General features: G+C 35.8%; 1 protein-coding gene across 1 annotated transcript; it reads left to right on the top strand.

Moving 5' to 3' along the window:
- Positions 1–2,019: 2,019 nt before the first annotated feature.
- syt17 (synaptotagmin XVII) lies at positions 2,020–23,622 on the top strand. The gene is made up of 8 exons (XM_048204483.1): positions 2,020–3,585; positions 6,371–6,388; positions 7,317–7,465; positions 11,317–11,468; positions 11,555–12,171; positions 12,894–13,014; positions 14,847–15,002; positions 21,102–23,622. The coding sequence occupies exons 1-8, from the start codon at positions 3,571–3,573 to the stop codon at positions 21,296–21,298; spliced, it is 1,425 nt and encodes a 474-aa protein (XP_048060440.1). The 5' UTR covers positions 2,020–3,570; the 3' UTR covers positions 21,299–23,622.
- Positions 23,623–24,281: the final 659 nt, after the last annotated feature.

Below are 24,281 nucleotides of genomic sequence, written 5' to 3'. Positions count from 1 at the left end.
TCTATTCTATTCTATTCTTTCTATTCTAATATCTTAAGGTTCCTTTCTTCTTTATTAACTTAAATATCTTAAGGTTTTTCTGGTTCTATTCTATTCTATTCTATTCTATTCTATTCTATTCTATTCTTTTCCAGTCTGAGGCTTCCTAAGTCTTAGTTACTCCCAAGGCTCCTTCTTCATTAACTTAAATATCTTAAGGTTTTTCTGGTTCTATTCTATTCTATTCCATTCCATTCCAGTCTGAGGCTTCCTAAGTCTTAGTTTCTCCCAAGGTTCCTTCTTTATTAACTTAAAAATCTTAAGGTTTTTCTGATTCTATTCTATTCTATTCTATTCTATTCTATTCTATTCTATTCTATTCTATTCCAGTCTGAGTCTAAGTCTTAGTTACTCCCAAGGCTCCTTCTTCATTAACTTAAATATCTTAAGGTTTTTTCTTATTCTATTCTATTCTATTCTATTCCAGTCTGAGTCTTCCTAAGTCTTAGTTCCTCCCAAGGTTCCTTCTTTATTAACTTAAATATCTTAAGGTTTTTCTGGTTCTATTCTATTCTATTCCATTACATTCCAGTCTGAGGCTTCCTAAGTCTTAGTTTCTCCCAAGGTTCCTTCTTTATTAACTTAAAAATCTTAAGGTTTTTTCTGGTTCTATTCTATTCTATTCTATTCTATTCTATTCTATTCTATTCTATTCTATTCTATTCTATTCTATTCTATTCCAGTCTGAGTCTAAGTCTTAGTTACTCCCAAGGCTCCTTCTTCATTAACTTAAATATCTTAAGGTTTTTTCTTATTCTATTCTATTCTATTCTATTCTATTCTATTCTATTCTATTCCAGTCTGAGTCTTCCTAAGTCTTAGTTCCTCCCAAGGTTCCTTCTTTATTAACTTAAATATCTTAAGGTTTTTCTGGTTCTATTCTATTCTATTCTATTCTATTCTATTCTATTCTATTCTATTCCAGTCTGAGGCTTCCTAAGTCTTAGTTCCTCCCAAGGTTCCTTCTTCATTAACTTAAATATCTTAAGGTTTTTTTCTGGTTCTATTCTATTCTATTCTATTCTATTCTATTCTATTCTATTCCAGTTTGAGTCTTCCTAAGTCTTAGTTCCTCCCAAGGTTCCTTCGTCATTAAAGGTGCCCTAGAATTAAAAATTGAATTTATCTTGGCATAGTTAAATAACAAGAGTTCAGTACATGGAAATGACATACAGTGAGTCTCAAACACCATTGTGTCCTCCTTCTTATATAAATCTCATTTGTTTAAAAGACCTCCGAAGAACAGGCGAATCTCAACATAACACCGACTGTTATGTAACAGTCGGGATCATTAATATGTACGCCCCCAATATTTGCATATGCCAGCCCATGTTCAAGGCATTAGACAAGGGCAGCCAGTATTAACGTCTGGAGCAGCACAGATGAATCATCAGACTAGGTAAGCAAGCAAGAACAATAGTGAAAAATGGCAGATGGAGCAATAATAACTGACATGATCCATGATATCTTGATATTTTTAGTGATATTTGTAAATTGTCTTTCTAAATGTTTTGTTAGCATGTTGCTAATGTACTGTTAAATGTGGTTAAAGTTACCATCATTTCTTACTGTATTCACGGAGACAAGACTGTCGTTATTTTCATTTTTAAACACTTGCAGTCCATATAATTCATAAACACAACTTCATTCTTTATAAATCTCTCCAACAGTGTAGCATTAGCCGTTAGTCATGGATCACAGCCTCAAACTCATTCAGAATCAAATGTAAACATCCAAATAAAACTTTAACTCACATGATCTGACGCATGCATACAGCATGCATGACGAACACTTTGTAAAGATCCATTTTGAGGGTTATATTAGCTGTGTGAACTTTGTTTATGCACTGTTTAAGGCAAGCGCGAGCTCCGTGGGCGGGGAGCGTGAGCATTTGAATCGGCGCATTTCTAATTATGCCCCAAAATAGGCAGTTAAAAAATTAATTTAAAAAAATCTATGGGGTATTTTGAGCTGAAACTTCACAGACACCTTCAGGGGACACCATTCAGGGGACACCTTAGACTTATATTACATCTTGTAAAAAAACGTTCGATGGCACCTTTAACTTAAATATCTTTAGGTTTTTCCTGTTTTTTCCATGCCCCTGGCACTCTTTGCCTTACTTACTAGATAGTTTGTAAAGCACTATTTTAATATTTACACTCATTTTTTAAAGTGCACAAATGTATTGTGAAATGCTCACTAGAAATATAGTGTGAAGTGAATGAAATTACAAAAGTTGGGGTTGGTGAGATTTTTTTTTTTTTTTTTTTTTTTTTTTTTAAAGTAATGCTTAATTTTTTTGGAGAGACCTATACATTTTTTTTCAGGATTTTTTGATGAATATAAAGTTCAAATGAAAAACATTTGTTTGAAATAGAAATATTTTAAAACATTATACAAGTCTTTTACTGTCACTTACGATCAAGTGAATGCATCCTTGCTAAATAAAAGAATTAATTTCTTTCCAAAAAAAACTTTTTAACTCGAGTGTATGTTTTTCAGGTGCTATACATCAGTCGAACACTCTCTGTGAAACTCTACACCCAATAACCTGACATGCTCTGTAGATGCGTAGTTTCATCTGGTGAGCGAGGCCGTTCAGTGTCAGAACAGCTGACACAGCAACAGGTCATGTGCCCCGACCGTTTCCAAGGAAACTTACTTTAAAGTTCCTTGTGATCCACCCACTCTGGTTACAATGCTGTGCCAGGAATGACCATCAAATACAGCTTATAGATTCTCCAAAACCTTCCCATGACTTGTGCGTCATGTTTTAAAGATGGTAGCACGTCGGTGTACCTCAGTCACAGAGCAGCAGCAGATGGCCGCACAGACCCCGGCTCTCATAAACTCCCCATGTAACGTGTTGCCGTGGCAGCAATTAGCCCGTTCACCTGCCGTCTGCCCGTCTCTCCTCAGCCTCTCCGCTCTGTTCGTGGTGAAGTGAACAACAAGTGGTTGCAGCCAGCGAGGTGTTGTAAAAATGGACTGGAGGAGGCGGGGAGGGATGCACATAACAGATTTGATATACATCAGTGCTTCTGCAAACCTGGATGAGTCACTGGTCTCTGATAGAAACATAGGGCAGGAGGGGGAAGGAGGGGAGGAGGGCGCTGCTCTCTCCAGGGAGAGGAAAGCTGGCTGTCTTGCGTGTCATTTCTGAGGACTAGGCACGACTGGAGAGGGAGGCAGGAAAGAGAGGGAGATTAGGAGTGTCTGGGTGGGTGGGATTGAAGATGATGGGGAGGAAGAGGAGATAGAGAGATAGATATAGAGAGGGAAGAGGGGGTTTGTTTGTTGTTTTGTATTTGGCTCATCACTCTTGAAGTAGATTTTGTTAGGCTGGATAGAGGAACCAAGTCCATAGAGACCTGAATTCATTACTCGAGTCATCTACGGTTTTTTTTTCCCCCTCTCTTTTCTCTCTCTCTCACTCTTCTTTCTTTTTTTACTGAGTAAATCTGGATCCAGAGAGTGTCATGTTGCACTGGATGGGAAGTGAGACAGTGGGGCGAGAGTAAGAGGAGGATGGCGTACACACAGGTGAGTCCCGCACACACACTTTCCCATCTGGATCCTTCTGGATTACACTTTTCATCTTCATATGCGTCTTCCTTTGCTCATTCGTTCATAATCTGATTTGTTCTTTTCATTTGATGATTATTTCTGGTCAAGGCCTGAAACCATTTCAACTCATAGGTATGATTTGTGTGTATTTATTCACGTTAATGTCTTATTATTATTGATGAAATATTAGGATTTGATGAGTTAATTCTCAAAATATGTTAATGGACTTTTTTTTTTCTATGTTATGTACATTAAAAACTAAATGGCAATTGATTTATGTGGGATTTGAGATCTGAGTAATATTTTCATTCAAAACAGTGTAGGCTACAGACAGACTCACTGATGGCTTTTGTGATTTAAGTATGAATGCAGCTTCTTTTCGATGTTTAAACTCTGCAGCGGTGTATTTGTGTGTCTGTATGGCGTATTATGATTCATGAAACTGTGCTAAAGACCCCTGGTATGGGAATAGCACCTGCTGGAACTGGCCATGTGGACCAGTGGGGACAGTGTCCCATCCTTCCTATCTCAGTGACCCTAATGCGTCATCTCTGCCTGAGCCAGCGGCAGCAAGGTGCGGGCTGGTAGGGACAGGAGTTCGTATCACTGTTGCCATGGTTACAGCCACAGCTAATTGCTTAGACAACATTGGGACACTGATGAGGAGCAAGAGAGCTGGACTGAGGTTGTAAGCAGCAACAGGGGGTGGGGAATGGGAGGGAAATCAACCTGTAGATATTCACAGGTGTTAAAAGGAAGGAATATAACAGTCCCTTGGGTGCATGAGTGTGTATGAAGTCAGATGTGTTAATCTTGAACAATTTTGTCCCTTATAAAGTCTTTTTTTTTTAACAGATTAGTTAGAATGTGGTTTATTGGGATGCTTGTCAAAATAAATTAGTGCAATAACACTTAAGTTCAAGAGTGGATTATTACAGTGCTCTTAATTTAATACCCAAAATACAAAACAAGTAGGACAATATTTGAGGTTATAGAAACTTTTTCTTCACTGGATGTAGCTTCAAAGTTATCTGCTTTTTTTATTTTTCAATCAGACCAGCACCTCAGGGAACATATTTACTTAATATATACACTACCGTTCAAAGCTTTGGGGTCAGTAAAATGTTTCTGAAAGAAGTCTCTTACAGTCACCAAGGCTGCATTTATTTGATCAAAATACAGTAAAATGGTAATATTGTAAATAAATGAGATTGTGAAATGTTATTACAATTTAAAAATGTGTTCTATTTTAATATATTTTAAAATGTAATTTATTCCAAATTATATTATATTATATTATATTGGGGTTGTGTCTTCAGTGTCACGTGATCCTTCAGAAATCAGTCTAATATACTGATTTGCTGCTCAAGAAACATTTATTATTATTATCATGTCTTATATTATGTTGAAAACAGTTGTGCTGCTTAATATTTTGTGGAAACTTTAATATTTCTTTTGTGCCATGTAATGATATTTTTACTGATACTTTTGAGCAATGCAATGTACCCTTGCTTAATAAAAGTACATTTATTTATTTTTGTTAATTTTTTAATCTTACCGACTCAAACTTTTGAACCATAGTGTATATAAAAAAAACATGAACATAATGAAATATTTGTAATAATAGTATACATTTTATAAATAATATTTGACAAAATGTTGCTAACAGATTTCATTAATATTAATTATTAAAGGTGCCCTAGAATCAAAATTTGAATTTACCTCGGCATAGTTAAATAACAAGAGTTCAGTACATGGAAAAGACATACATTGAGTTTCAAACCCCATTGTTTCCTCCTCCTTATGTAAATCTCATTTGTTTAAAAGACTTCCGGAAAACACGCGGATCTCAGCATAACACCGACTGTTACGTAACAGTCGGGATAATTAATATGTATGACCCCAATATTTGCATATGCCAGCCCATGTTCAAGGCATTAGACAAGGAAAGGCAGTATTAACGGCTGGATCTGTGCACAGACAAGGTAAGCCAGCAAGAACAACAGCGAAAAATGGCAGATGGAGCAATAATAACTGACATGATTCATGATAGCATGATATTTTTAGTGATATTTGTAAATTGTCTTTCTAAATGTTTCATTAGCATGTTGCTAATGTACTGTTAAATGTGGTTAAAGTTACCATCGTTTCTTACTGTATTCACGGAGACAAGACTGTCGTTATTTTCATTTTTAAACACTTGCAGTCTGTATAATGCATAAACACAACTTCATTCTTTATAAATCTCTCCAACAGTGTAGCATTAGCCGTTAGCCACGGAGCATAGCCTCAAACTCATAGAGAATCAAATATAAACATCAAAATAAATACTTTACTCACATAATTCGAAGCATGCATACAGCATGCATGACGAACATCTTGTAAAGATCCATTTGAGGGTTATATTAGCTGTGTGAACTTTGTAAATGTGCTGTAATATAATCGAGAACTCGTGTGGCAGGGAGCACGTGAATTAAAGGGGCGGCGCGCTGCCAAAATCAGTGTATAGTTAATGATGCCCCAAAATAGGCAGTTAAAAAAATTAATTAAAAAAAATCTATGGGGTATTTTGAGCTGAAACTTCACAGACACATTCAGGGGACACCTTAGACTTATTTTACATTTTGTGAAAAAGCATTCTTGGGCACCTTTAAAATGTGAACATTCAGTAAAGAGACCTTTCCTCTCACTGTTTTTTTTTTCTCTCTTTCCTGTGCCTGAACTCGACCCTCTGCTGCACTCAACCTTTGAAAAAGAACAGTTGGAACCCATCAATGAGGTATGTACAGAAAAGTAATTAATTCAACCTTCTAACTTCTCATATCTGTTCATTAGCAATGATGTAGAAAAAATAGCTACTGTATTTTTATAGCAGCTCTGAGGTGCTGTTTAACAATTTATCCATACATGCATGACCCCAAATAAGTTAGAAATTTAGTGAGAAGCTTGACACCCTCAAAACTTTCAGACCATTAAATGCTTTGAAACAAACTTGCCTGCATCCATAAAAAAAGAAAAAGATTGTTTACGCAATCAGAGTTGTATCTTTTGGACTAGATTTTTTTTACTGTCAACATCCTGTCTCAAGTCATTCATTATTTAACCAACCATAGGCACATATTCAGCCTCAGCGGAGGTGAACGTGACTTGGCTTTTTAGATCTTGTTGTATTCTTGTTGTGTTGTGTTCATCTTTTTGGTGTCAGTTAGTCTAAATCAAAGAGAAGCAAGTTGTGTGGTGAAAAGACTAACATCTCTTTCATGAAGGACTTGTGTCCAAACATCTGGCCTCATTTCTAGTCAACCTAATAACGGTCACACTGAGAAGTGACTGAGTAATGTTTGTCCCGCCCAATTTTCCTGTTTCATTTAGAAGCATATGTCACAATGGGAAACAAAATTGTGCTTATTGTATGTCACTTTTGATCAATTTAAAGCATCCTAGATATCTTTAATTAAATCACTTGATATTTGGTGGATTGGCTCTGACTTCTACGGTTTACTACAAAGTCCCACTAGAATAGAGCCCCAATAGAGATGTAAGAATTTATTTCTCTGAGGTTCTTGTTACATTTATACTTATAAAGCTGCAATTGACTAGAAAATCATCATAATTTGTCATGTATGTATAATCTGCTGCCTCTGCAGGTCAGTTAGTTGCTGTTTACTGGAGAGTCTCTTTGTGTCCCTTTACGGTCTTGGTCACAGGGTCTTCTGTCCAGACTGTCTGACTTCCTGTTGTGTCGCTGGTCGTGCCGCTCCTGTTGGCAGTGGTGCTGGGAGTGCAGCTGCTGTCAGTCCACTGACGAGGAGGTGGAGATTCTGGGGCCTTTTCCAGCTCAGACTCCATCATGGCTGTGAGTACACACCCGTACATGTCGCAAATAACCCAGAACAACTCATTATTCATCTCATCTGTCTGCTCTCTCATCATAACAGTCAGAGAAAGATTGAGACTGAATACACAGGGTTACTGAACAAATCTCAAGACAATCCCAAAGGCACCATTTGTTAAAGGCTCGTTTTTGATGATGGATGGTGTGTTCTGGGTTATGTTTGGGATGGAATACGAGCCTTGTGTTTATTGCATACTGCACAGTATGGACTGTATATCTACCTAATATCTGAGCTATATGATTTTACTATTCTATCGATACACAGTATACACTATCAAAAGTTTGGGGGTGGTACAATTTGTTTATGTGATATTTTTTTTGTAAAACATTTCTTCTGCTCACCAAAAAATCAGTAAAATCAGTAATATTGTGAAATATTATTACAATTTATTACAAAAATGTGTTCTATTTTAATATATTTTAAAATGTAATTTATTTCTGTGATGCAAAGCTGAATTTTCAGCATCATTACTCCAGTCTTCAGTGTCACATGATCCTTCAGAAATCATTCTAATATGATGATTTACTGCTCAAGAAACATGCTTAATATGTTATCAATGCTTAACATTTTTGTAAAAAACTTATATTCAGGATTTTTTGATGAAAGTTACAAAGCATTTATTTGAAATAGAAATCTTTTTATAGATGGAACATTAACATTATAGAACATTATACATGTCTTTACTGTCCCTTCTGATCAATTTAATGCATCCTGAATCCAAGTATTAATTTCTTTCAAACAAAGCATGACCGGAAACTTTTGAATGGTAGTCTATAAACAGTAGTATGCTACATTGTCACATGACCTCAATATATTTCATATTTAATTCAGCAAATGGTGCTAGCAGTTATGAAGTTGATAATAAATACAGTTAATTTGCATGTTAAACCAAATTTGGGAAAAAAAAGTGTTGGCAGTCTGATTAGAGGCTATGTTCAGTATGACTATGAATGTAGTAGTATGCTGGAATGCAATACTGTATGCCAACAGTATCATACACTACAATTAGAACGGTTATTTAGTGAATTTTAAATTCACATGTAAAAATATCTTAACTTATCTCCAACGAATGAAGAACTACTCTGCTGATTTTTTTTTTTTAATTGAACGCATAGTGCAGCTTATTGCATTGTTACATATAATTTCTCCATCAGTGTTTTCATACTGTATACTGATATGCATAGTATACATACTATATGTTGCTATATATATATATATATATATATATATATATATATAACCAAAATGTATTCAGACACCTTGAAAATTTCATTCATTAATTCAGTTTATTCACTATAGTTTAAAAAATGGTAATAAAATATGACAAGATCTCAGAGTTAAACTGTATCAGAATAAATTAATCAGATAACATTTAAGCAAAACATGGTCAGGTCAAAGTGTCTGATTAATTTTTAGTTCCAAATTTTTATCAATTTTACTGGTAGTCCACTCTATGAAGAATTTTTGGGTATAATATGTCACAGATTACTTTATTTTGCTATCCTCACTTACATAAATGAACTATAGTGTCCTGCACCCACTAGTAAAAATATATCAAAAATGTCTGAATAATTTTGGGTTTGACTGTATGTAATGCATTGTTGATATAGCTTCCAGTTTATTTGTCATACTAAAAATGTAAGGTTGAGCATGTTGCACTGTTAGATTCATTATACTGTATGCAACACTTTATGGCATGTACATTTAATGCATACTTTGACCGTATACATGCTCCAGAAATGGTATGTAATGCTGAAATTCACACTGCTCAGTACAAGGTGATGGCATCATACTTCTGCTGAGTGTAAGCTTCTTACAAAGTTACAATTTCTTTACTTCTCTACTTACATTGCAAATTACCAGCTGAATTTTAACTACTGAGCAGTAAATCATGTAGCTCTAGTTTGTAGTCAATGGTTTTCCGGGCTAATGGAAGTGATATTGATGCAACAGATGGCTTTCCTGAGACGTTCTAGGATCCTGTTTGTCTATGCCCTGTTACTCAAGCTCATAATGACTGGGGTGTGGAGCTATTTGTGTTCCCATGCAGGAACAACAAGGGTAATGTGATTTAAATGGAGAAATGATTCATGTTTTTGCTGGGATAATTTGTTCTTTGAATGCACACATTCACCACAAGCTGTCAAGCTTTTTACAAGTATGCTTTTTAATGACATCATTCAACGACTTTTACCAGGACTAAACAAAGGTGTCATACATGTCTATTTTTCCATTTTGCAATACACATTATCACCAATCAGCAGTTTCCTGTTGTGAAACTTGTTTAAGGACTGGAGCTGATGTGGTCACCAGAGACTACTGGTTTATGCTGGTCTGATTGAGCTCATGCTTTGTGGGAATTGGATGTTTGTATAAAACAAAAAACAGGGACAAAATGGCTGGATGAGTTGAGCTCCAAAAAAAAGTGATCATAGAATGGTGTTCAATTCGTAACACACTGGAGACATAAGGGATGCATCTTTAATTGAATAGAGCTTGAACTTCCAGACTGTGACTGTACAGTCATGACATATAGCTCACCCTATAAGTCCAGCCGCTCTCATTGCCTCGCATTGCTCCTATTTCCATTTGTTTTAGAATCGTCCGTTGCTATGACAACTATCTCCCTCTGAGCTGTAGTCATGGACACAAAGGGTCCTTGATGATCCCCAAGGGATGACTCAGGCCTGCACAAAGATATCCCGCACCGAATATTTACCTCTGTAGTTGGAAAACAACTGGATTAGAAGATAATGTTGTAACAGATATTACACAATACTGGGCAATAATATGACTGAAGAAGTGGATTCAGTCACAGTGTCAGATATTCACAACAAATTGAAGAGCTGAATTGTAAGATATTTTTACTGTCTTTTGCTAGTTCATGCCGATATATATTTTTTTTTCTTTAGCATATTATGATTGATTTGTCTGCTTTTTTCATTGTCAGGCCATGATGGTCAACAAACCCTGCTTTTTGTCATATTTTAAGCTGTGTATGAACTGACATCCAAATAGTATAACTAACGAAAGTTTGTTCCCTATCCAAATGTGGTTTCTTTGCAGCAGTTGGCACTAGTTCAGGATGAATTTGTGTGATAGACTTAATGGACAGAAACATCTGTAATCATACTGTTTCATGCAAAGTAATATTACCCTACACATAATGTTTCATAAACATCGTACAGCTTATATAACCCTAGTCTTTCTGCTGCAGCTGGTTGACCAAGAAAGTTTTGCTTGTTAAGATAGTAACATAGCCTGTAGTTCAAACAGGAGAGGACGGCGCTGGCAACGCCAAGGTTATAGGTTCGATTCCTTGTTATTTTAAGTTGTAATAATATTTTTCGTATTGTTTTTACTTATTTTGGTTAAATAAATGCAGCCTTACAAAACTAACATAACAGAACCCCCCTGAATCCCAACATAACACAACATTAAACATTAACTTATATCTCCATATGTTCATCTTGTGCAAAAACACACAAAATAACACTTAATTTCAACAGTTATTTATATGGTCTGACGCAAAGCATGCTGGGAATTAGAAATCTGCTGCAACTCAATCATATTAAGTTCAGCTTACTACAATGAAATTTTGAGTTCATGCAACTATTTCCTATTAAGTACAATGAACTTTCATTATTATTTGAGTGCAACAAACTCATTTAATTTAAGTAAACTTCTTTTAAAAACATTAATACTGACCACAAACTTTTGAACAGTACTGTAAATGTCAACATGCGTTGTTTTTTTCAACAGGGAATGTGTCAGTAGTGTTATTAAGGCTTAACAAAGTCATCTCTTCCAGTGTCAATGAAAGCAATGAGCAAAAAGGCACAAATTCCCACATCATGGCTCAGGAACATGCTTCACCTGCTCAATCTGACACCACTACAAGCTGCAGGCCACCCACCGCAGAAACTTCCCGATCCACCTTCAGCCTGGCAGGCCAGCTCTCCAGTGAGCCCAGACTTCACTCTCAATGTTACCAGACTAGCGTGAGTATGATGACTTGATTTTTATTTAATTGCTCTCCCATGTCACAGGTCTGAACGCCCGACGGCCAAGCTCCCCTATGGTGGATGTAAAGCCGATTGAATTTTGGGCAATGGGACACAGGCAAGAAGTGGTGCAGCCCCTGCGTAAGCCCCCGACACCACCAGATGACTACTTCCGCAAATTGGAGCCTCATCTGTACTCTCTGGACTCGTGCAGTGATGATGTTGACTCTCTGACAGATGAAGAAATCCTTGTGCGGTACAAACTAGGCATGCTACATTTCAGCACACAGTACGATCTTATCAATGGCCACCTTAGCGTGCGAGTCATCGAGGCCCGGGATCTGCCCCCTCCGGTAACGTGCGACGGTGCTCGCCAAGACATGGCCCACTCAAACCCCTACGTGAAGATGAGTCTGCTGCCCGACCACAAGAACTCCAGGCAGACTGGAGTTAAACGCAAGACCCAGAACCCCGTGTTTGAAGAGCGCTTCACTTTTGAGCTCCCCTTCCTGGAGGCCCAGAGACGCACCCTTCTGCTCTCTGTGGTCGACTTTGACAAGTTTTCACGGCACTGTGTCATCGGGAAAGTCTCTCTTCCTCTTAGTGAGGTCGATCTAGTGAAGGGAGGACATTGGTGGAAGGCCCTGGTGCCCAGTTCTCAGGTAATACCACTCACCTGAGTCACATTATATATATTTTTTTCCGTTCTTTCTTTTTTTTTCATTTTAGGTGTGCCACTTGCACAATGACAAACATAATGAAGTTAGGTCACATAGAACTAAATTAAGTTATTTAGTAAAATGTGAAATCATTGCAGCCATATGCCAGAATGTCCTGCCTCAAAAGAATGCACACAGTACTCCTAAATATTTTTTGTCCTAGAAGATCTGAGTTTATTATGTGTTAAATGCACATAAACCTTGTATTTTGAGAGGTTAATATGTGACTTAAAAAAAGATACACAACTGTTCAAATGTTTGTGGTCAGTAAGAGTTTATAATGCTTTTGAAAGATATCCTTTAAGCTCACCAAGGCTGCATTTTTATATATATATATATATTCCTGTGATGGCTGAAGCTGAATTTTCTGTCACTTTTGATCAATTTAATCAATCCTTGCTAAGTAAAAGCATTCGGTCCATTAAAAAAAGCTTACAGACCCCAGTATTTTTAGCGGTTCTGTATTTGTCTCTGTTCCAATTGATTTTTACCAAAAACATATCTGAACAAACCAGCAATTTTTCATGTTACAGATGCTTTCATTGTAAAATTACTCTGACATAAAGCTTTCATTTCAGTATTTGACACATAAAAAAGTAGTATAAAAATGTTAATTTACTGACATCATTATCATGACATTGATTTTCTAATGTAATGTTTCTCAGAATGAGGTTGAGCTTGGTGAGCTTCTTCTATCTTTAAACTACCTGCCCAGTGCTGGCAGGTTAAATGTGGACATCATCCGAGCAAAGCAGCTGCTTCAGACAGACATGTGCCAAGGTTCAGGTAAATCTATATCTGTTTTCCTCGTTCTGCTCTTTAAAATCTCAAAGAACCTATAGCAGAATTTCAATGACTGCAGAAAACTAAGCAACAAAGAATTTATTTTCCTAATGTGAGGTAATTGTTTGTCTTTATAATGAAATAGCTGCTTCGCCTTTGAAACGACTTTTCTTTTATGCTGACATCACTTTAGCCACAGAGTTGACAAATAGTTAAACAGCTGTTTAGCCTTTGTTTTGGCAAATTTGCTATTGCTAAAATCTAATTTATCAAAAATAGCAGTTGGCCACATCCAGAAAAATGAATGGATCTCTATGGCACTCTGCTGGATATATACGATCAAAACACTTTTTCTAAAACTGTAATTCCTACAGATTTTCTTCTAACCAGCAGATGGCAGAATACATCATTAAAGTATTTTTATTTATTTTTTTTATTTATTTTTTTATTAATATTTCATATGCGAAATTTCTGTTTATAATGACTTCAAACAAACCCATTTAAAGGATTAGTCCACTTTTAAATACACTTTTCCTGATAAATTTACTCACCCCCATGTCATCCAAGATGTTCATGTCTTTCTTTCGTCAGTCAAAAAAAAATGAAGGTTTTTGAGGAAAACATTCCAGGATTTTTCTCCTTACAGTGGATTTCAATGGCTACCAACAGGTTGAAGGTCAAAATTACAGTTTCAGTGCAGCTTCAAGGGCTTTAAACGATACCAGACGAGGAATAAGGGTCTTATCTAGCGAATCGATCGGTCATTTTTGAAAAAAATACAACCGTTTATGCTTTATAAACAAAATATCACCTTGAACGTACTTTCCGCTTCCGCATTCTTCATAACGCTTACGCTGAATGTCCTACGCCTTCCCTATTCAAGTTATGGAAAAAAACGAAACTGGCGCCACGTTCGTTCCGTAAGTACAATAGGGAAGGCGTAGAACATTCAGCGTAAGCGTTATGAAGAATGTGGAAGCGGAAAGTACGTTCAAGGCGATATTTTGTTTATAACGCATAAACGGTTGTATTTATTTTGAAAATGACCAATCGATTCGCTAGATAAGACCCTTATTCCTCGTCTGGTATCGTTTAAAGCCCTTGAAGCTGCACTGAAACTGTAATTTTGACCTTCAATCTGTTGGTAGCCATTGAAATCCACTGTAAGGAGAAAAATCCTGGAATGTTTTCCTCAAAAACCTTCATTTCTTTTCGACTGACGAAAGAAAGACATGAACATCTTGGATGACATGGGGGTGAGTAAATTTATCAGGAAAAGTGTATTTAAAAGTGGACTAATCCTTTAAGGAAATCAACATCAAATTATCGAGTCAACTAATGTGATGTTCTCTTAAAATTTTCAGTTGTTTTGACTATTCAACATTCAAGATGACTTTGGACAATGAGTGATTGCAACTAAGGAGAACGATAACTGCAGAAGTGGAGGAAATGAGTGAAAGTTATAATAAGAATTGCCCCGCCTCAAAAACTCTTTTTTGCTTGACAAAATGGTACTCAAACCAATCAATCAATGTTAACTTGAGTTTTCTGAGTAACAAATTACTAGATTTTTCTAATTAAGTTAAGACATTAAGTACAGTTAACTAAAAATGTGTTCGTTTTTACCGTGTGGTCTGGCTCCATTTTGGTATGTAGGCCTAATGCGCACTTTCATAATCTAATCAGTTCCTGATGGATAAAATCAAGTCTTGCCCGGAATATTTTATCACTGAGTATCCTGTTTCACTCAGAAATGTTACATTACAGATGTGAAATTTGTTTCAGATGGCAATTTATGTTAAACTTTAACCAAGCTACTACTTCTCTGTTGTCAGATCCTTTTGTGAAGGTGCAGCTGGTGACAGGTCTTAAGTTGATGAAGACTAAGAAAACGTCCTGTATGAGGGGCACCATTGACCCCTGCTACAACGAGTCCTTTAGCTTCCGTGTACCTCAAGAGGACCTGTGTGAAGTCAGTCTTGTGTTCACAGGTATTGTTTTGACTATGAACGTGTACACATGAAAATACATACACAAAAACATACATACAGAACTCTACACAGTGAAATATGTGTGCAGTCTTTATGATGACCTTTCGAGAAAATACAATTTTTCTATACAAATACAATTTACCTTTTCACTTATATTAGGTTCATGTGCTAGGAAAATTGATCAAATAAATTTAATTGACATTATATGCATTTTTTTTTTTTTTAATATAATATATACACTACAGTTCAAAAGTTTGGGAGCAGTAAGAATTCTTTAAAAGAAATGTATACTTTTATTCAGAAAGGACGTGTTCGGTTGATAAAAAGTGACTGTAAAGATGTTACAATATAATTTATATAATGTTACAAAAGATTTCTGTTTCAAATAAATGTTATTCTTTTGAAGAAAAAATTTATCACGGTTTCCACAAAAATAATAAGCAGAACAACTGTTTTCAACATCGATAATATTAGGAAATGTTTCTTGGTCATCAAATCATCATATTAGAATGATTTCTGAAGGATCATGTGACACTGAAGACTGGAGTAATGATGCTGAAAATTCAGCAATTCAGCTTTACATCACAGGAATAAATAAAATATACTAAAATAGAAAACAGTTATTTTAAATTGTAATAATATTTCACAATCTTACTGATTTTACTGTATTTTTGATCAAATAAATGCAGCCTTTTTAAGCATAATTATAATTAATTATTTTATTTTTTTAAATCTTACTGACCCCAAACTTTTGAACAGAAGTGTATTTTTTGTGTGATTATATATATATATTTTTTAATCACACTAAATTAATATATTAAATTCACAGCCCTATTAATAACAGTTGAAGCTATCTAGCTGGATACCCAATACAGTAAAGGTGAAAAGCCACAATTTTTAACCAGGTGATTTGTTGCAATTCCTTACAATTAGTGTAATCTAGCTTGTGACTACGGGCTGCCATGGGGCACCTCATTATGGATCTCTTGAATTCCAATAGGATTTATTCAATTACCGATGCTGCCAGTCAGAACCTGACCTGGACAGTTATTCATGCTGAGATTTTATGCACTGGTACACACTGACATTTAATATTTGCACTCGTCACCCAGGTGCAGCCATGCACTGTGATTGCATAGGGCTGAGAGTGGCCTACGCTCATAACCTGCCATTTGAGACCAGCACAACGTGTAGTTTTCACTGGCTTCCTCAGCTTTAATCTGTGCTGAGTCAACAGTGGTATTTAAATACAGGAATATCTCACGCTAAAGGGTGAGTGTAGCCTGTGCCCCATCTATGCTGGTCAGCATGTGTCTCTCCCAGTGGTACCAGCCAGGGCCGCCTGCCCATCGCTTCTCTCTGATGTTTCTGACTACAAAGACTTGCAATCAAACACTGCCTGCAATCCCACTCCTGCTGGGCCTCTGTCTCTCACTCCTGGTCTGTTTGATGAGTCTCTCTCTCTTCTCTTTAGCTCACTCTTTTTGTCAGTTCTTTTACTTTTAAATCTTTGCGTATCCCATTATCATTCTCTTTGTCTTTAACTGAAGGATCCCTCTGGCTGAGCAGGTACTGGGAGTTTAATGGTGGTGTTATGTCCATATGCTATCCATAAGCAGTGAGTGGAAACAGATCTTCTGGCTCTGTTCAACATGACTCCCATTAGGCAGCTATGTGCATTGGAAGGGGTCAGAATTGTGCCCATCATCATAGGTGGCGTGCTTTCAATAGTGGTCTTAGATATTTGGATTGTTCTGTTTATCATAAAATGTGTGTTTACACAGACTTTTTGAAGCACCGAAGTGACATAAATGTACTTGTATAGTATATGTAGAGTATATGGAGGTAACATAAGCAAAATGCAATACAAATGTCCAGTGTTTTAAAGAGGACCTATTATGCCCCTTTTCACAAGATGCAATATAAGTCTCTGGTGTCACCTGAATGTGTCTGTGAAGTTTCAGTTCAAAATAGCGCACAGATCATTTATTATAGCAGATCAAATTTGCCCCTATTTGGGTGTGAGCAAAAACACACCGTTTTTGTTTGTGTCCCTTTAAATGCAAATGAATCGCTGCTCCTCGCCCCCTTTCCAGAAGAGGGCAAAGCTTTAACAGCTCGTGCTCCGGTTGCTCAACAACAACAGAACTGGAGAATCTCACACAGCCAAAATGAGCCTTACATTGTTCAAGTCGGACACTGATGGAGAGACTCAAGAAGTTACAACTTTTAGAATGCAATTGGATGTTTCTGAATAGTTAATGGATAAATTTATGTAGCTGCTGTGGAGTTGATTCAACTCATTTCTTTTCTTCAACTCACTTTTTTTTTTTGCATGTTCTCGGGGCCAGGGTTTATATAAATTTTGGGGTTTGTGATGTCACCAATCCAGGAAGAAGCTCGTTGTAGTCCCTTTGTTGTAGACCTTAAAAAGCGATTTCTGTAAAAGACAATATCTCCCTTTGTATTGAACTTTGCATATGTTTATACTCAAACAGTAACATTACACACGAACTAAAGTTAAAAAAGTGAAATCATAATCAAGGACCCCTTTAAAATGACTTTTTTTTGTTAATAATAAGATAAAACACTAAATTATTGATTGTATATTATTTTTTTAGGATATAATGCAAACATCCAGTGTTTTAAAATAATCAGATATTAGTTTAGTTACCATTCTAATAATAAAAAAAAATTATTTATTGTTTGTTTAATAACATTAATAATATGAAACACTAAATTAATGATTGTATAATAATATTATTATTATTATTATGATATAATACACCACCCAGTCAGTGTTTTAAAATAATGAGATATCAGATACTTTAGTTAGCATTTTAATAATAAAAATATAATTATTATTATTAATAATAATAGTAATATAACACCATTCATTTTGTTTATTCACATGCTCAATCAATGATAATGCTTACTTATAATAATGATACTTAAATTCCAGTCTCCAAACTCACATGATAGTGGGGTAAATGATAGTGATCATGTCAGTATCTCATCATAATTGTTGTATATACTGGTTTACTGCAGTAAATGTGATGTTTTGAGCTGAAGATTTCCCTCTTTACTTTTCAAATATGCTTCATTTGATACACAATTGTGCATTATTGTGCACAATTGTGTGGAGTAAGAGATAATCATTCATTATAAGATAACACTTGATGCCTTCGTCTCCTCAGCCTTAGTATTTCCCATTCTGAGTGAGCAGGAACGATCTGTACCTCATCCTGACTGTGGATTTAGAGCAGGAGAGCTCCCTCAGGACTGTTGAATGTGACACATGCCGATGATGTCATCAGCTCAACATAGCGAGTCCAGTGCATGCGTCTGAGCCAAACACTCACCACGCCCGTTCCTTTGCTTTAAACTCATGATGTCAGCCATCCTGTTTGTCTCCTAACTGACATTAATTTTGCAGAGCATGAGGACGTGTAAATGTGGTTTAACAAACTTTTATTAAAGGTGCCCTAGAACGTTTTGTTCACAAGATGTAATATAAGTCTAAGGTGTCCCCTGAATGTGTCTGTGAAGTTTCAGCTCAAAATACCCCATAGATTTTTTTTAATTAATTTTTTTGACTGCCTATTTTGGGGCATCATTAACTATGCACCGATTCAGGCTGCGGCCCCTTTAAATCTCGCGCTCCCTGCCCCCCCGAGCTCTCGACTATAAATCATAAACAAAGTTCACACAGCTAATATAACCCTCAAATGGATCTTTACAAAATGTTCGTCATGCATGCTGCATGTATGCGTCAGATCATGTGAGTAAAGTATTTATTTGGATGTTTACATTTGATTCTGAATGAGTTTGATAGTGATCCGTGGCTAACGGCTAATGCTACACTGTTGGAGAGATTTATAAAGAATGAAGTTGTGTTTATGAATTATACAGACTGCAAGTGTTTAATAATGAAAATAGCGACGGCTCTTGTCTCCGTGAATACAGTAAGAAACGATGGTAACTTTAACCACATTTAACAGTACATTAGCAACTAACGAAACATTTAGAAAGACAATTTACAAATATCACTAAAAAGGGCAGACGTTAATACTGGCTGCCCTTGTGTAATGCCTTGAACATGGGCTGGCATATGCAAATATTGGGGGCGTACATATTAATGATCCCGACTGTTGCGTAACAGTCGGTGTTATGTTGAGATTCGCCTGTTCTTCTGAGGTCTTTTAAACAAATGAGATTTATATAAGAAGGAGGAAACAATGGTGTTTGAGACTCACTGTATGTCATTTCCATGTACTGAACTCTTGTTATTCAACTATGCTAAGGTAGATTCAATTTTTGATTCTAGGGCACCTTTAAATAATAGGATTATAAGAAAAATTAATATTGATGTGGGTTTTTTTTTTTTTCAATTATTTCTGTTTAGAGGACTGGTTAGAAATTATCAAAAAAATCACAAATGAAAATTCTGTCATAATTTATTCACCCTTATGTTGTTCCAAACACATTTTACTTTTAAATTTCAAAAAGGATGCAAAGGGACATCATAAAATTATCGTAAAGTGGTTTATTCGACTTTTGCACTATATTCCAAATCTGCTGAAAAACTGACTGAAATTTATTTATTTTCGCTGATAATCTTCTCCTTTAATGGGCTATTAACCATCGCGACTAGATCATTGAGTCTGGGAGTTAAGAACTCAAGAACTCGATTCATCAATCATTCATTCATTCAGTAATTCACAATAGTTTAATGAACTGAATCAACTGATTCATTGAAGATATTAGACTCTCAAAGTCTAATATCTTAAGAGTCTTGTGCAATGTAGCACAACAGTCATGCTACTTAACTACTCGGACTACTTAAAGGGATAATTAAAGGAAAATTCTGTCATCATTTCCTCTCCCTCAAGTTGTTCCAAACCTGTATGAGTTTCTTTCTTCTGTTGAACACAAAAGAAGATATTTTGAAGAATATGGGTAATCAAACAGTTGATGGGCCCCATTGACTTCCATAGTATTTTTTCCCATCATCTGTTCGATTACCCATATTCTTCAAAATATCTTCTTTTGTGTCTTTTGTAATTATTTTAATTTTGATATTTTTCAAAATGCACTATATTTCACGTTTTGATACACACAGAACATCAACTAAGCTAATTGAAGGTTCTTAAAAAAAGAAGCTGTCCACTATAAATAGGAGTGCCTCCCATCCTTTTTATGTGGTTTAACTCACACGTTGAATTCAAATAGTGTTGAGGATAAGGAGTAGCCGAGATACATATTGTGTACGCTCCTGTAGGCTGTAATAAGAGCTTTAGCTGTATACTTGAGCCACACCAAGGTGAAGGAGTCCTTGGCGTTCAGTTGGATAAAGCTCTTCTCCAGAGCTGATGTTGCTTGGAGACGGCGTTTCACCAGCTCTGGTCTGCAGCTGGAGTCGCGATGCTGTGAGATCCTTGTCTGGAGTGCGGCTGCATCATTGACTGCCACCTCTGGGCTTTGTGACAATATTATTTGCGCTTCCTGCTATTTTCCCAGCACTCCACTGCCAGTTACAGGAAAGAGGGGAAAATCAACGGGAAGAAAAGTCTTCAATCTTGTTTATGAGCAACGTGATGAAATTAACAGTGCCTCATACTCTGACCTGACTCCATTAACAAAATTGGATTGAGGCGGTGAAAAATAGATTGACAGAAAAGATGAATAATAAGCCAAATAAATGAGAGGACACGTTCGTGTTAGTGTTATTTTAGTATCACTGATTATGTATTATTATAGTTTTTGTTAATTTAAATTTTAGTTTCCATAATTGTATGTTTTTGTCTTTTTTATTATTATTAGTGTTTTTTTTTTTGTAGTAGTAGTTTTAGTTTAAGTTTTATTTAAGTACTTCAACTAAACTAAACAAAAACGAGAAATGTTGCCTCGGCAACTGTAGCTGAAATAAAGCAAGTTTAATAACCCTGATTTGTGTGTATAAAACAGTGGGTGGAGGAGGGAAATCTACAGTATAATTCATTCACAGTACAGAAACTCCAAGCAAGCATTATTGCAAATAAGGTGTTTAGACTGATTATCTCCGGACGTAACATTGTTTTTCTGCCTTTTCCTTCTTAGTTTACGGGCACAACATGAAGAGCAGCAACGATTTTGTTGGTCGCATCGTGATTGGCCAGTTCTCCACTGGCCTGCAGGAAACCACGCACTGGCGGCGGCTCATGAGCTCCCAGCGCACCCCGGTGGAACAGTGGCACAGTCTGCGCTCCCGTGCCGAGTGTGACCGCGTCTCTCCCGCTTCTCTCGAGGTCACATAATACTAACACAGGAGAGTCAGTGATCTACTGTATGGAAAAGAACTTTGGCCTAAAACTTAAAACACAAACATCTTCGAATCATACACTAGATCGATTCTCTATAGAATGGGGGGCTTTATCTCTGTGTTATTTGTGTTCACTCTCCCTTACCATTAATATAATGGGGAGACGTAGATCGTAGAAAAGACCTCGGAGAGTTTTTCCGTTCATGATGATGAGCAGAAGCCTGCTGTCCATGTTTTCTTTTTATCACATTGATACTATCTTACACAATAATCTCATCATCATCTGATCCTCAGCTGCATTCAGGCTGCTCAGGTGTCCAGAGGAAGAGCGGTTATGAGGCTCAGGCAGTTTGGACCACACCAAACCATTGGTACGGTCTGCAGTGTCTTAATAATCATATTGTTTCTTTTTTTCAGACTTCAATATGATTGCAGTTTTTGAAGTAGCTTTAATTTCACAGTTTGAATGTTTCAAATCCGATTTTACACCAAAGCTTGTGTTTTGTGATCCGTATCACTGTTCTCCGTGCACATTTTGACTGTGTTTAAGTGATTGTGAGTGTGTGTTTAGTAAATGTTTGCACTTATGACAGCTGAGGTCTACAGAAACCTTAAGAGGCCATGCATTATTTTATTTTATTAATTTATTTTTTTCTTGTTTTTCTTAATCTTGACTGAATTTTTTCATGATCTGATATACCAAAGGTTTATTTACTTTCATTTTTCTGTATGTTGCTCACTTCTTATATTTCTCGTGTCTTCTCTTGAACATAATTCTATATCCATACACTTCCTTTCAAAAGTTTGGGGTTAGGAAGGTTTTTTTTTTTTGTTTTTTTTCCATAAGAAATGAATATGTTTATTCAGCAAGGATGCATTAAATTCATCAAAAGACATTTACAAAAGATTTCTATTTCATATAAATGCTGTTCTTTTGAACATTCTATTCTTCAAAGAATTCTAAAATAATGCCTCTCGGTTTCCACAAATATATCAAGCAGTGAGTTTCAACATTGATAATAATAAGAAATGTTTATTGAGCAGCAAATCATCATATTAGAATGATTTCTGAAGGATCGTGTGACACTGAAGACTGGAGTAATGATGCTTTTTAAAATTCAGCTTTTACATCACAGGAATAAATTACATTTTAAAATATATAATTGTAATAATATTACTGTTTACTGTATTTTTGATCAAATAAATGCAGCCTTAGTGAGCATAAGATAACTAGATAAGCATAAGATACTATAAAATATATTAAAAATTCTTTCCGACTTTTGAAGAACAACAACATGAGAAATCACTCTTTTGTTGTTTCGAAATCAAGTTAAGAAATTAAGTCAAAAGACTCCCAACAAAAGACAGAAGTAATAATTTATGGCCTCTCAAGGCTTTCGTAGAGGTCTCTATCACTGTATAAATGCATTAGTTTCTGCACAACAGTGAACATGCTTTCACAGCTTAGGCAATAATGCCACGCCAAGGTGCAGATAGATGCATTTCTCTTTGCTCTATCACCTTCACACCTAGTCCAATGCTTTTGCCAAGTTCAGTTCATATACTGTATATTATCAACATGTTGGACTTTGTCTTTTTCTCAGTCAGTCTATAAAGTACATATACAAGATATGATTGGGAAAACAATGTAGTTAGCATAGAATCGAAGTGCAATCAGAAACATTACTGTATCTTTCTTCGTAATTTTCTTGTGTGTGACCTGTGTGAGAGTTTCAGGTGAAGAGTCAATTGTATGTTTCCACCAATGTCAATGTTAGTGTAGATGACAGTACAAATGATTAGAGTGGTAATAATAACACATAATAATAATAATAATAATAATGAAGCTGTACCACTGAAGATGTTTATATTTATATATTTTTTTTTAAATGCATATAATAATAATAGATATATATTTATCTCTAAAACATATCTGTATAGATTTATAACTTAAAGAGTACTGAACAAATGCATGTTGCAATAGGTGAAAAAAGAAATGGATAGAAATAGAATATAGATAAATCATGATAAATGAAAAGGTTGTTGAAATTTTGGTTTCAAAGTTAACTTTTTAACTGTGTCCAAAAAATAATAATAATGTTTAGTCCACTGTCTTCTTGTCTGATCTGAACCCTCTGAGAGCTTGTTACGCTGATGCTGTCCATGTAATGGTGTATTAAGTGTGAGAAGAAATCAGCAGAATCCCTTTAAAGGTCTCTTTCACAGAGATTGTAATGTGTGAATCCTTCAGAGAGATGTTAAGTGAGGAAATTGTCTCTTGGTTGTTCCACAATGCATTAAAGTGATGTTTGTTACTGGGCTTCTCCCTTTGTTTCAGTATGTTTTTTTTTTTTTTTTTTTTTTTTTTTTTTTTGTAGAAGGGTTTTTTATTATTAAATCATCTTATACTTCTGGACCTATTTCATATACCTGCTCTTTGGTGCAAATTGGACATCAGTAACATCATTGGCTTTAAAAAAAAAAAAAAAAAAAAAAAAAAAAAAATGGGTGAACTATCCCTCTGTTATTCATTTGAAATATTTGTTTAAACCATAATATTTTGCAATTGCAGTGATGATCCTGACAATACACTAATTAAATCACAAAAATGATTCAGGCTTGTTTGTGTAAAAATGTTCCCTCTGCAGGCTTTAAGAGGGAGATAATTACTCCAGAGGGCTAGAAGAGGGTCACTTAATTACTTGTCTTCAGCACCAAGGGAACAGCTTAACCCCACTGTGAACATTATTCCTGGGTCTGAGTCAGGCACAAAATCATCAAAACTGCCATGTTTACAGATGAGATCATATCAGCAAACCTCGAATATTGCTCTTGACATATTTCAAAATAGGACATTTCTGCCTTGTGTCATGGGCATTTATTACAAAATGTCAATTCAGAATAGCAATTAAAGGCCCCCAGCTGAGATTTTCATCTGACAACAAAATTATCTCTCTGCTGTACTTCACAAAAAATAT

The sequence above is a fragment of the Megalobrama amblycephala genome, linkage group LG1 (assembly GCF_018812025.1).
Source record: "Megalobrama amblycephala isolate DHTTF-2021 linkage group LG1, ASM1881202v1, whole genome shotgun sequence".
Taxonomy (NCBI): Eukaryota; Metazoa; Chordata; class Actinopteri; order Cypriniformes; family Xenocyprididae; genus Megalobrama; species Megalobrama amblycephala.
Note: the sequence above shows the minus strand (reverse complement) of the source record. Positions and strands in the feature narration are given on the sequence as shown.

Bases quoted from the DNA above. Each gene is read 5' to 3' on its own strand.
- syt17 (XM_048204483.1), top strand. The intron at 12,172-12,893 runs GTAATACCACTC...AATGTTTCTCAG, and splicing joins CCCTGGTGCCCAGTTCTCAG to AATGAGGTTGAGCTTGGTGA. The intron at 13,015-14,846 runs GTAAATCTATAT...CTCTGTTGTCAG, and splicing joins AGACATGTGCCAAGGTTCAG to ATCCTTTTGTGAAGGTGCAG.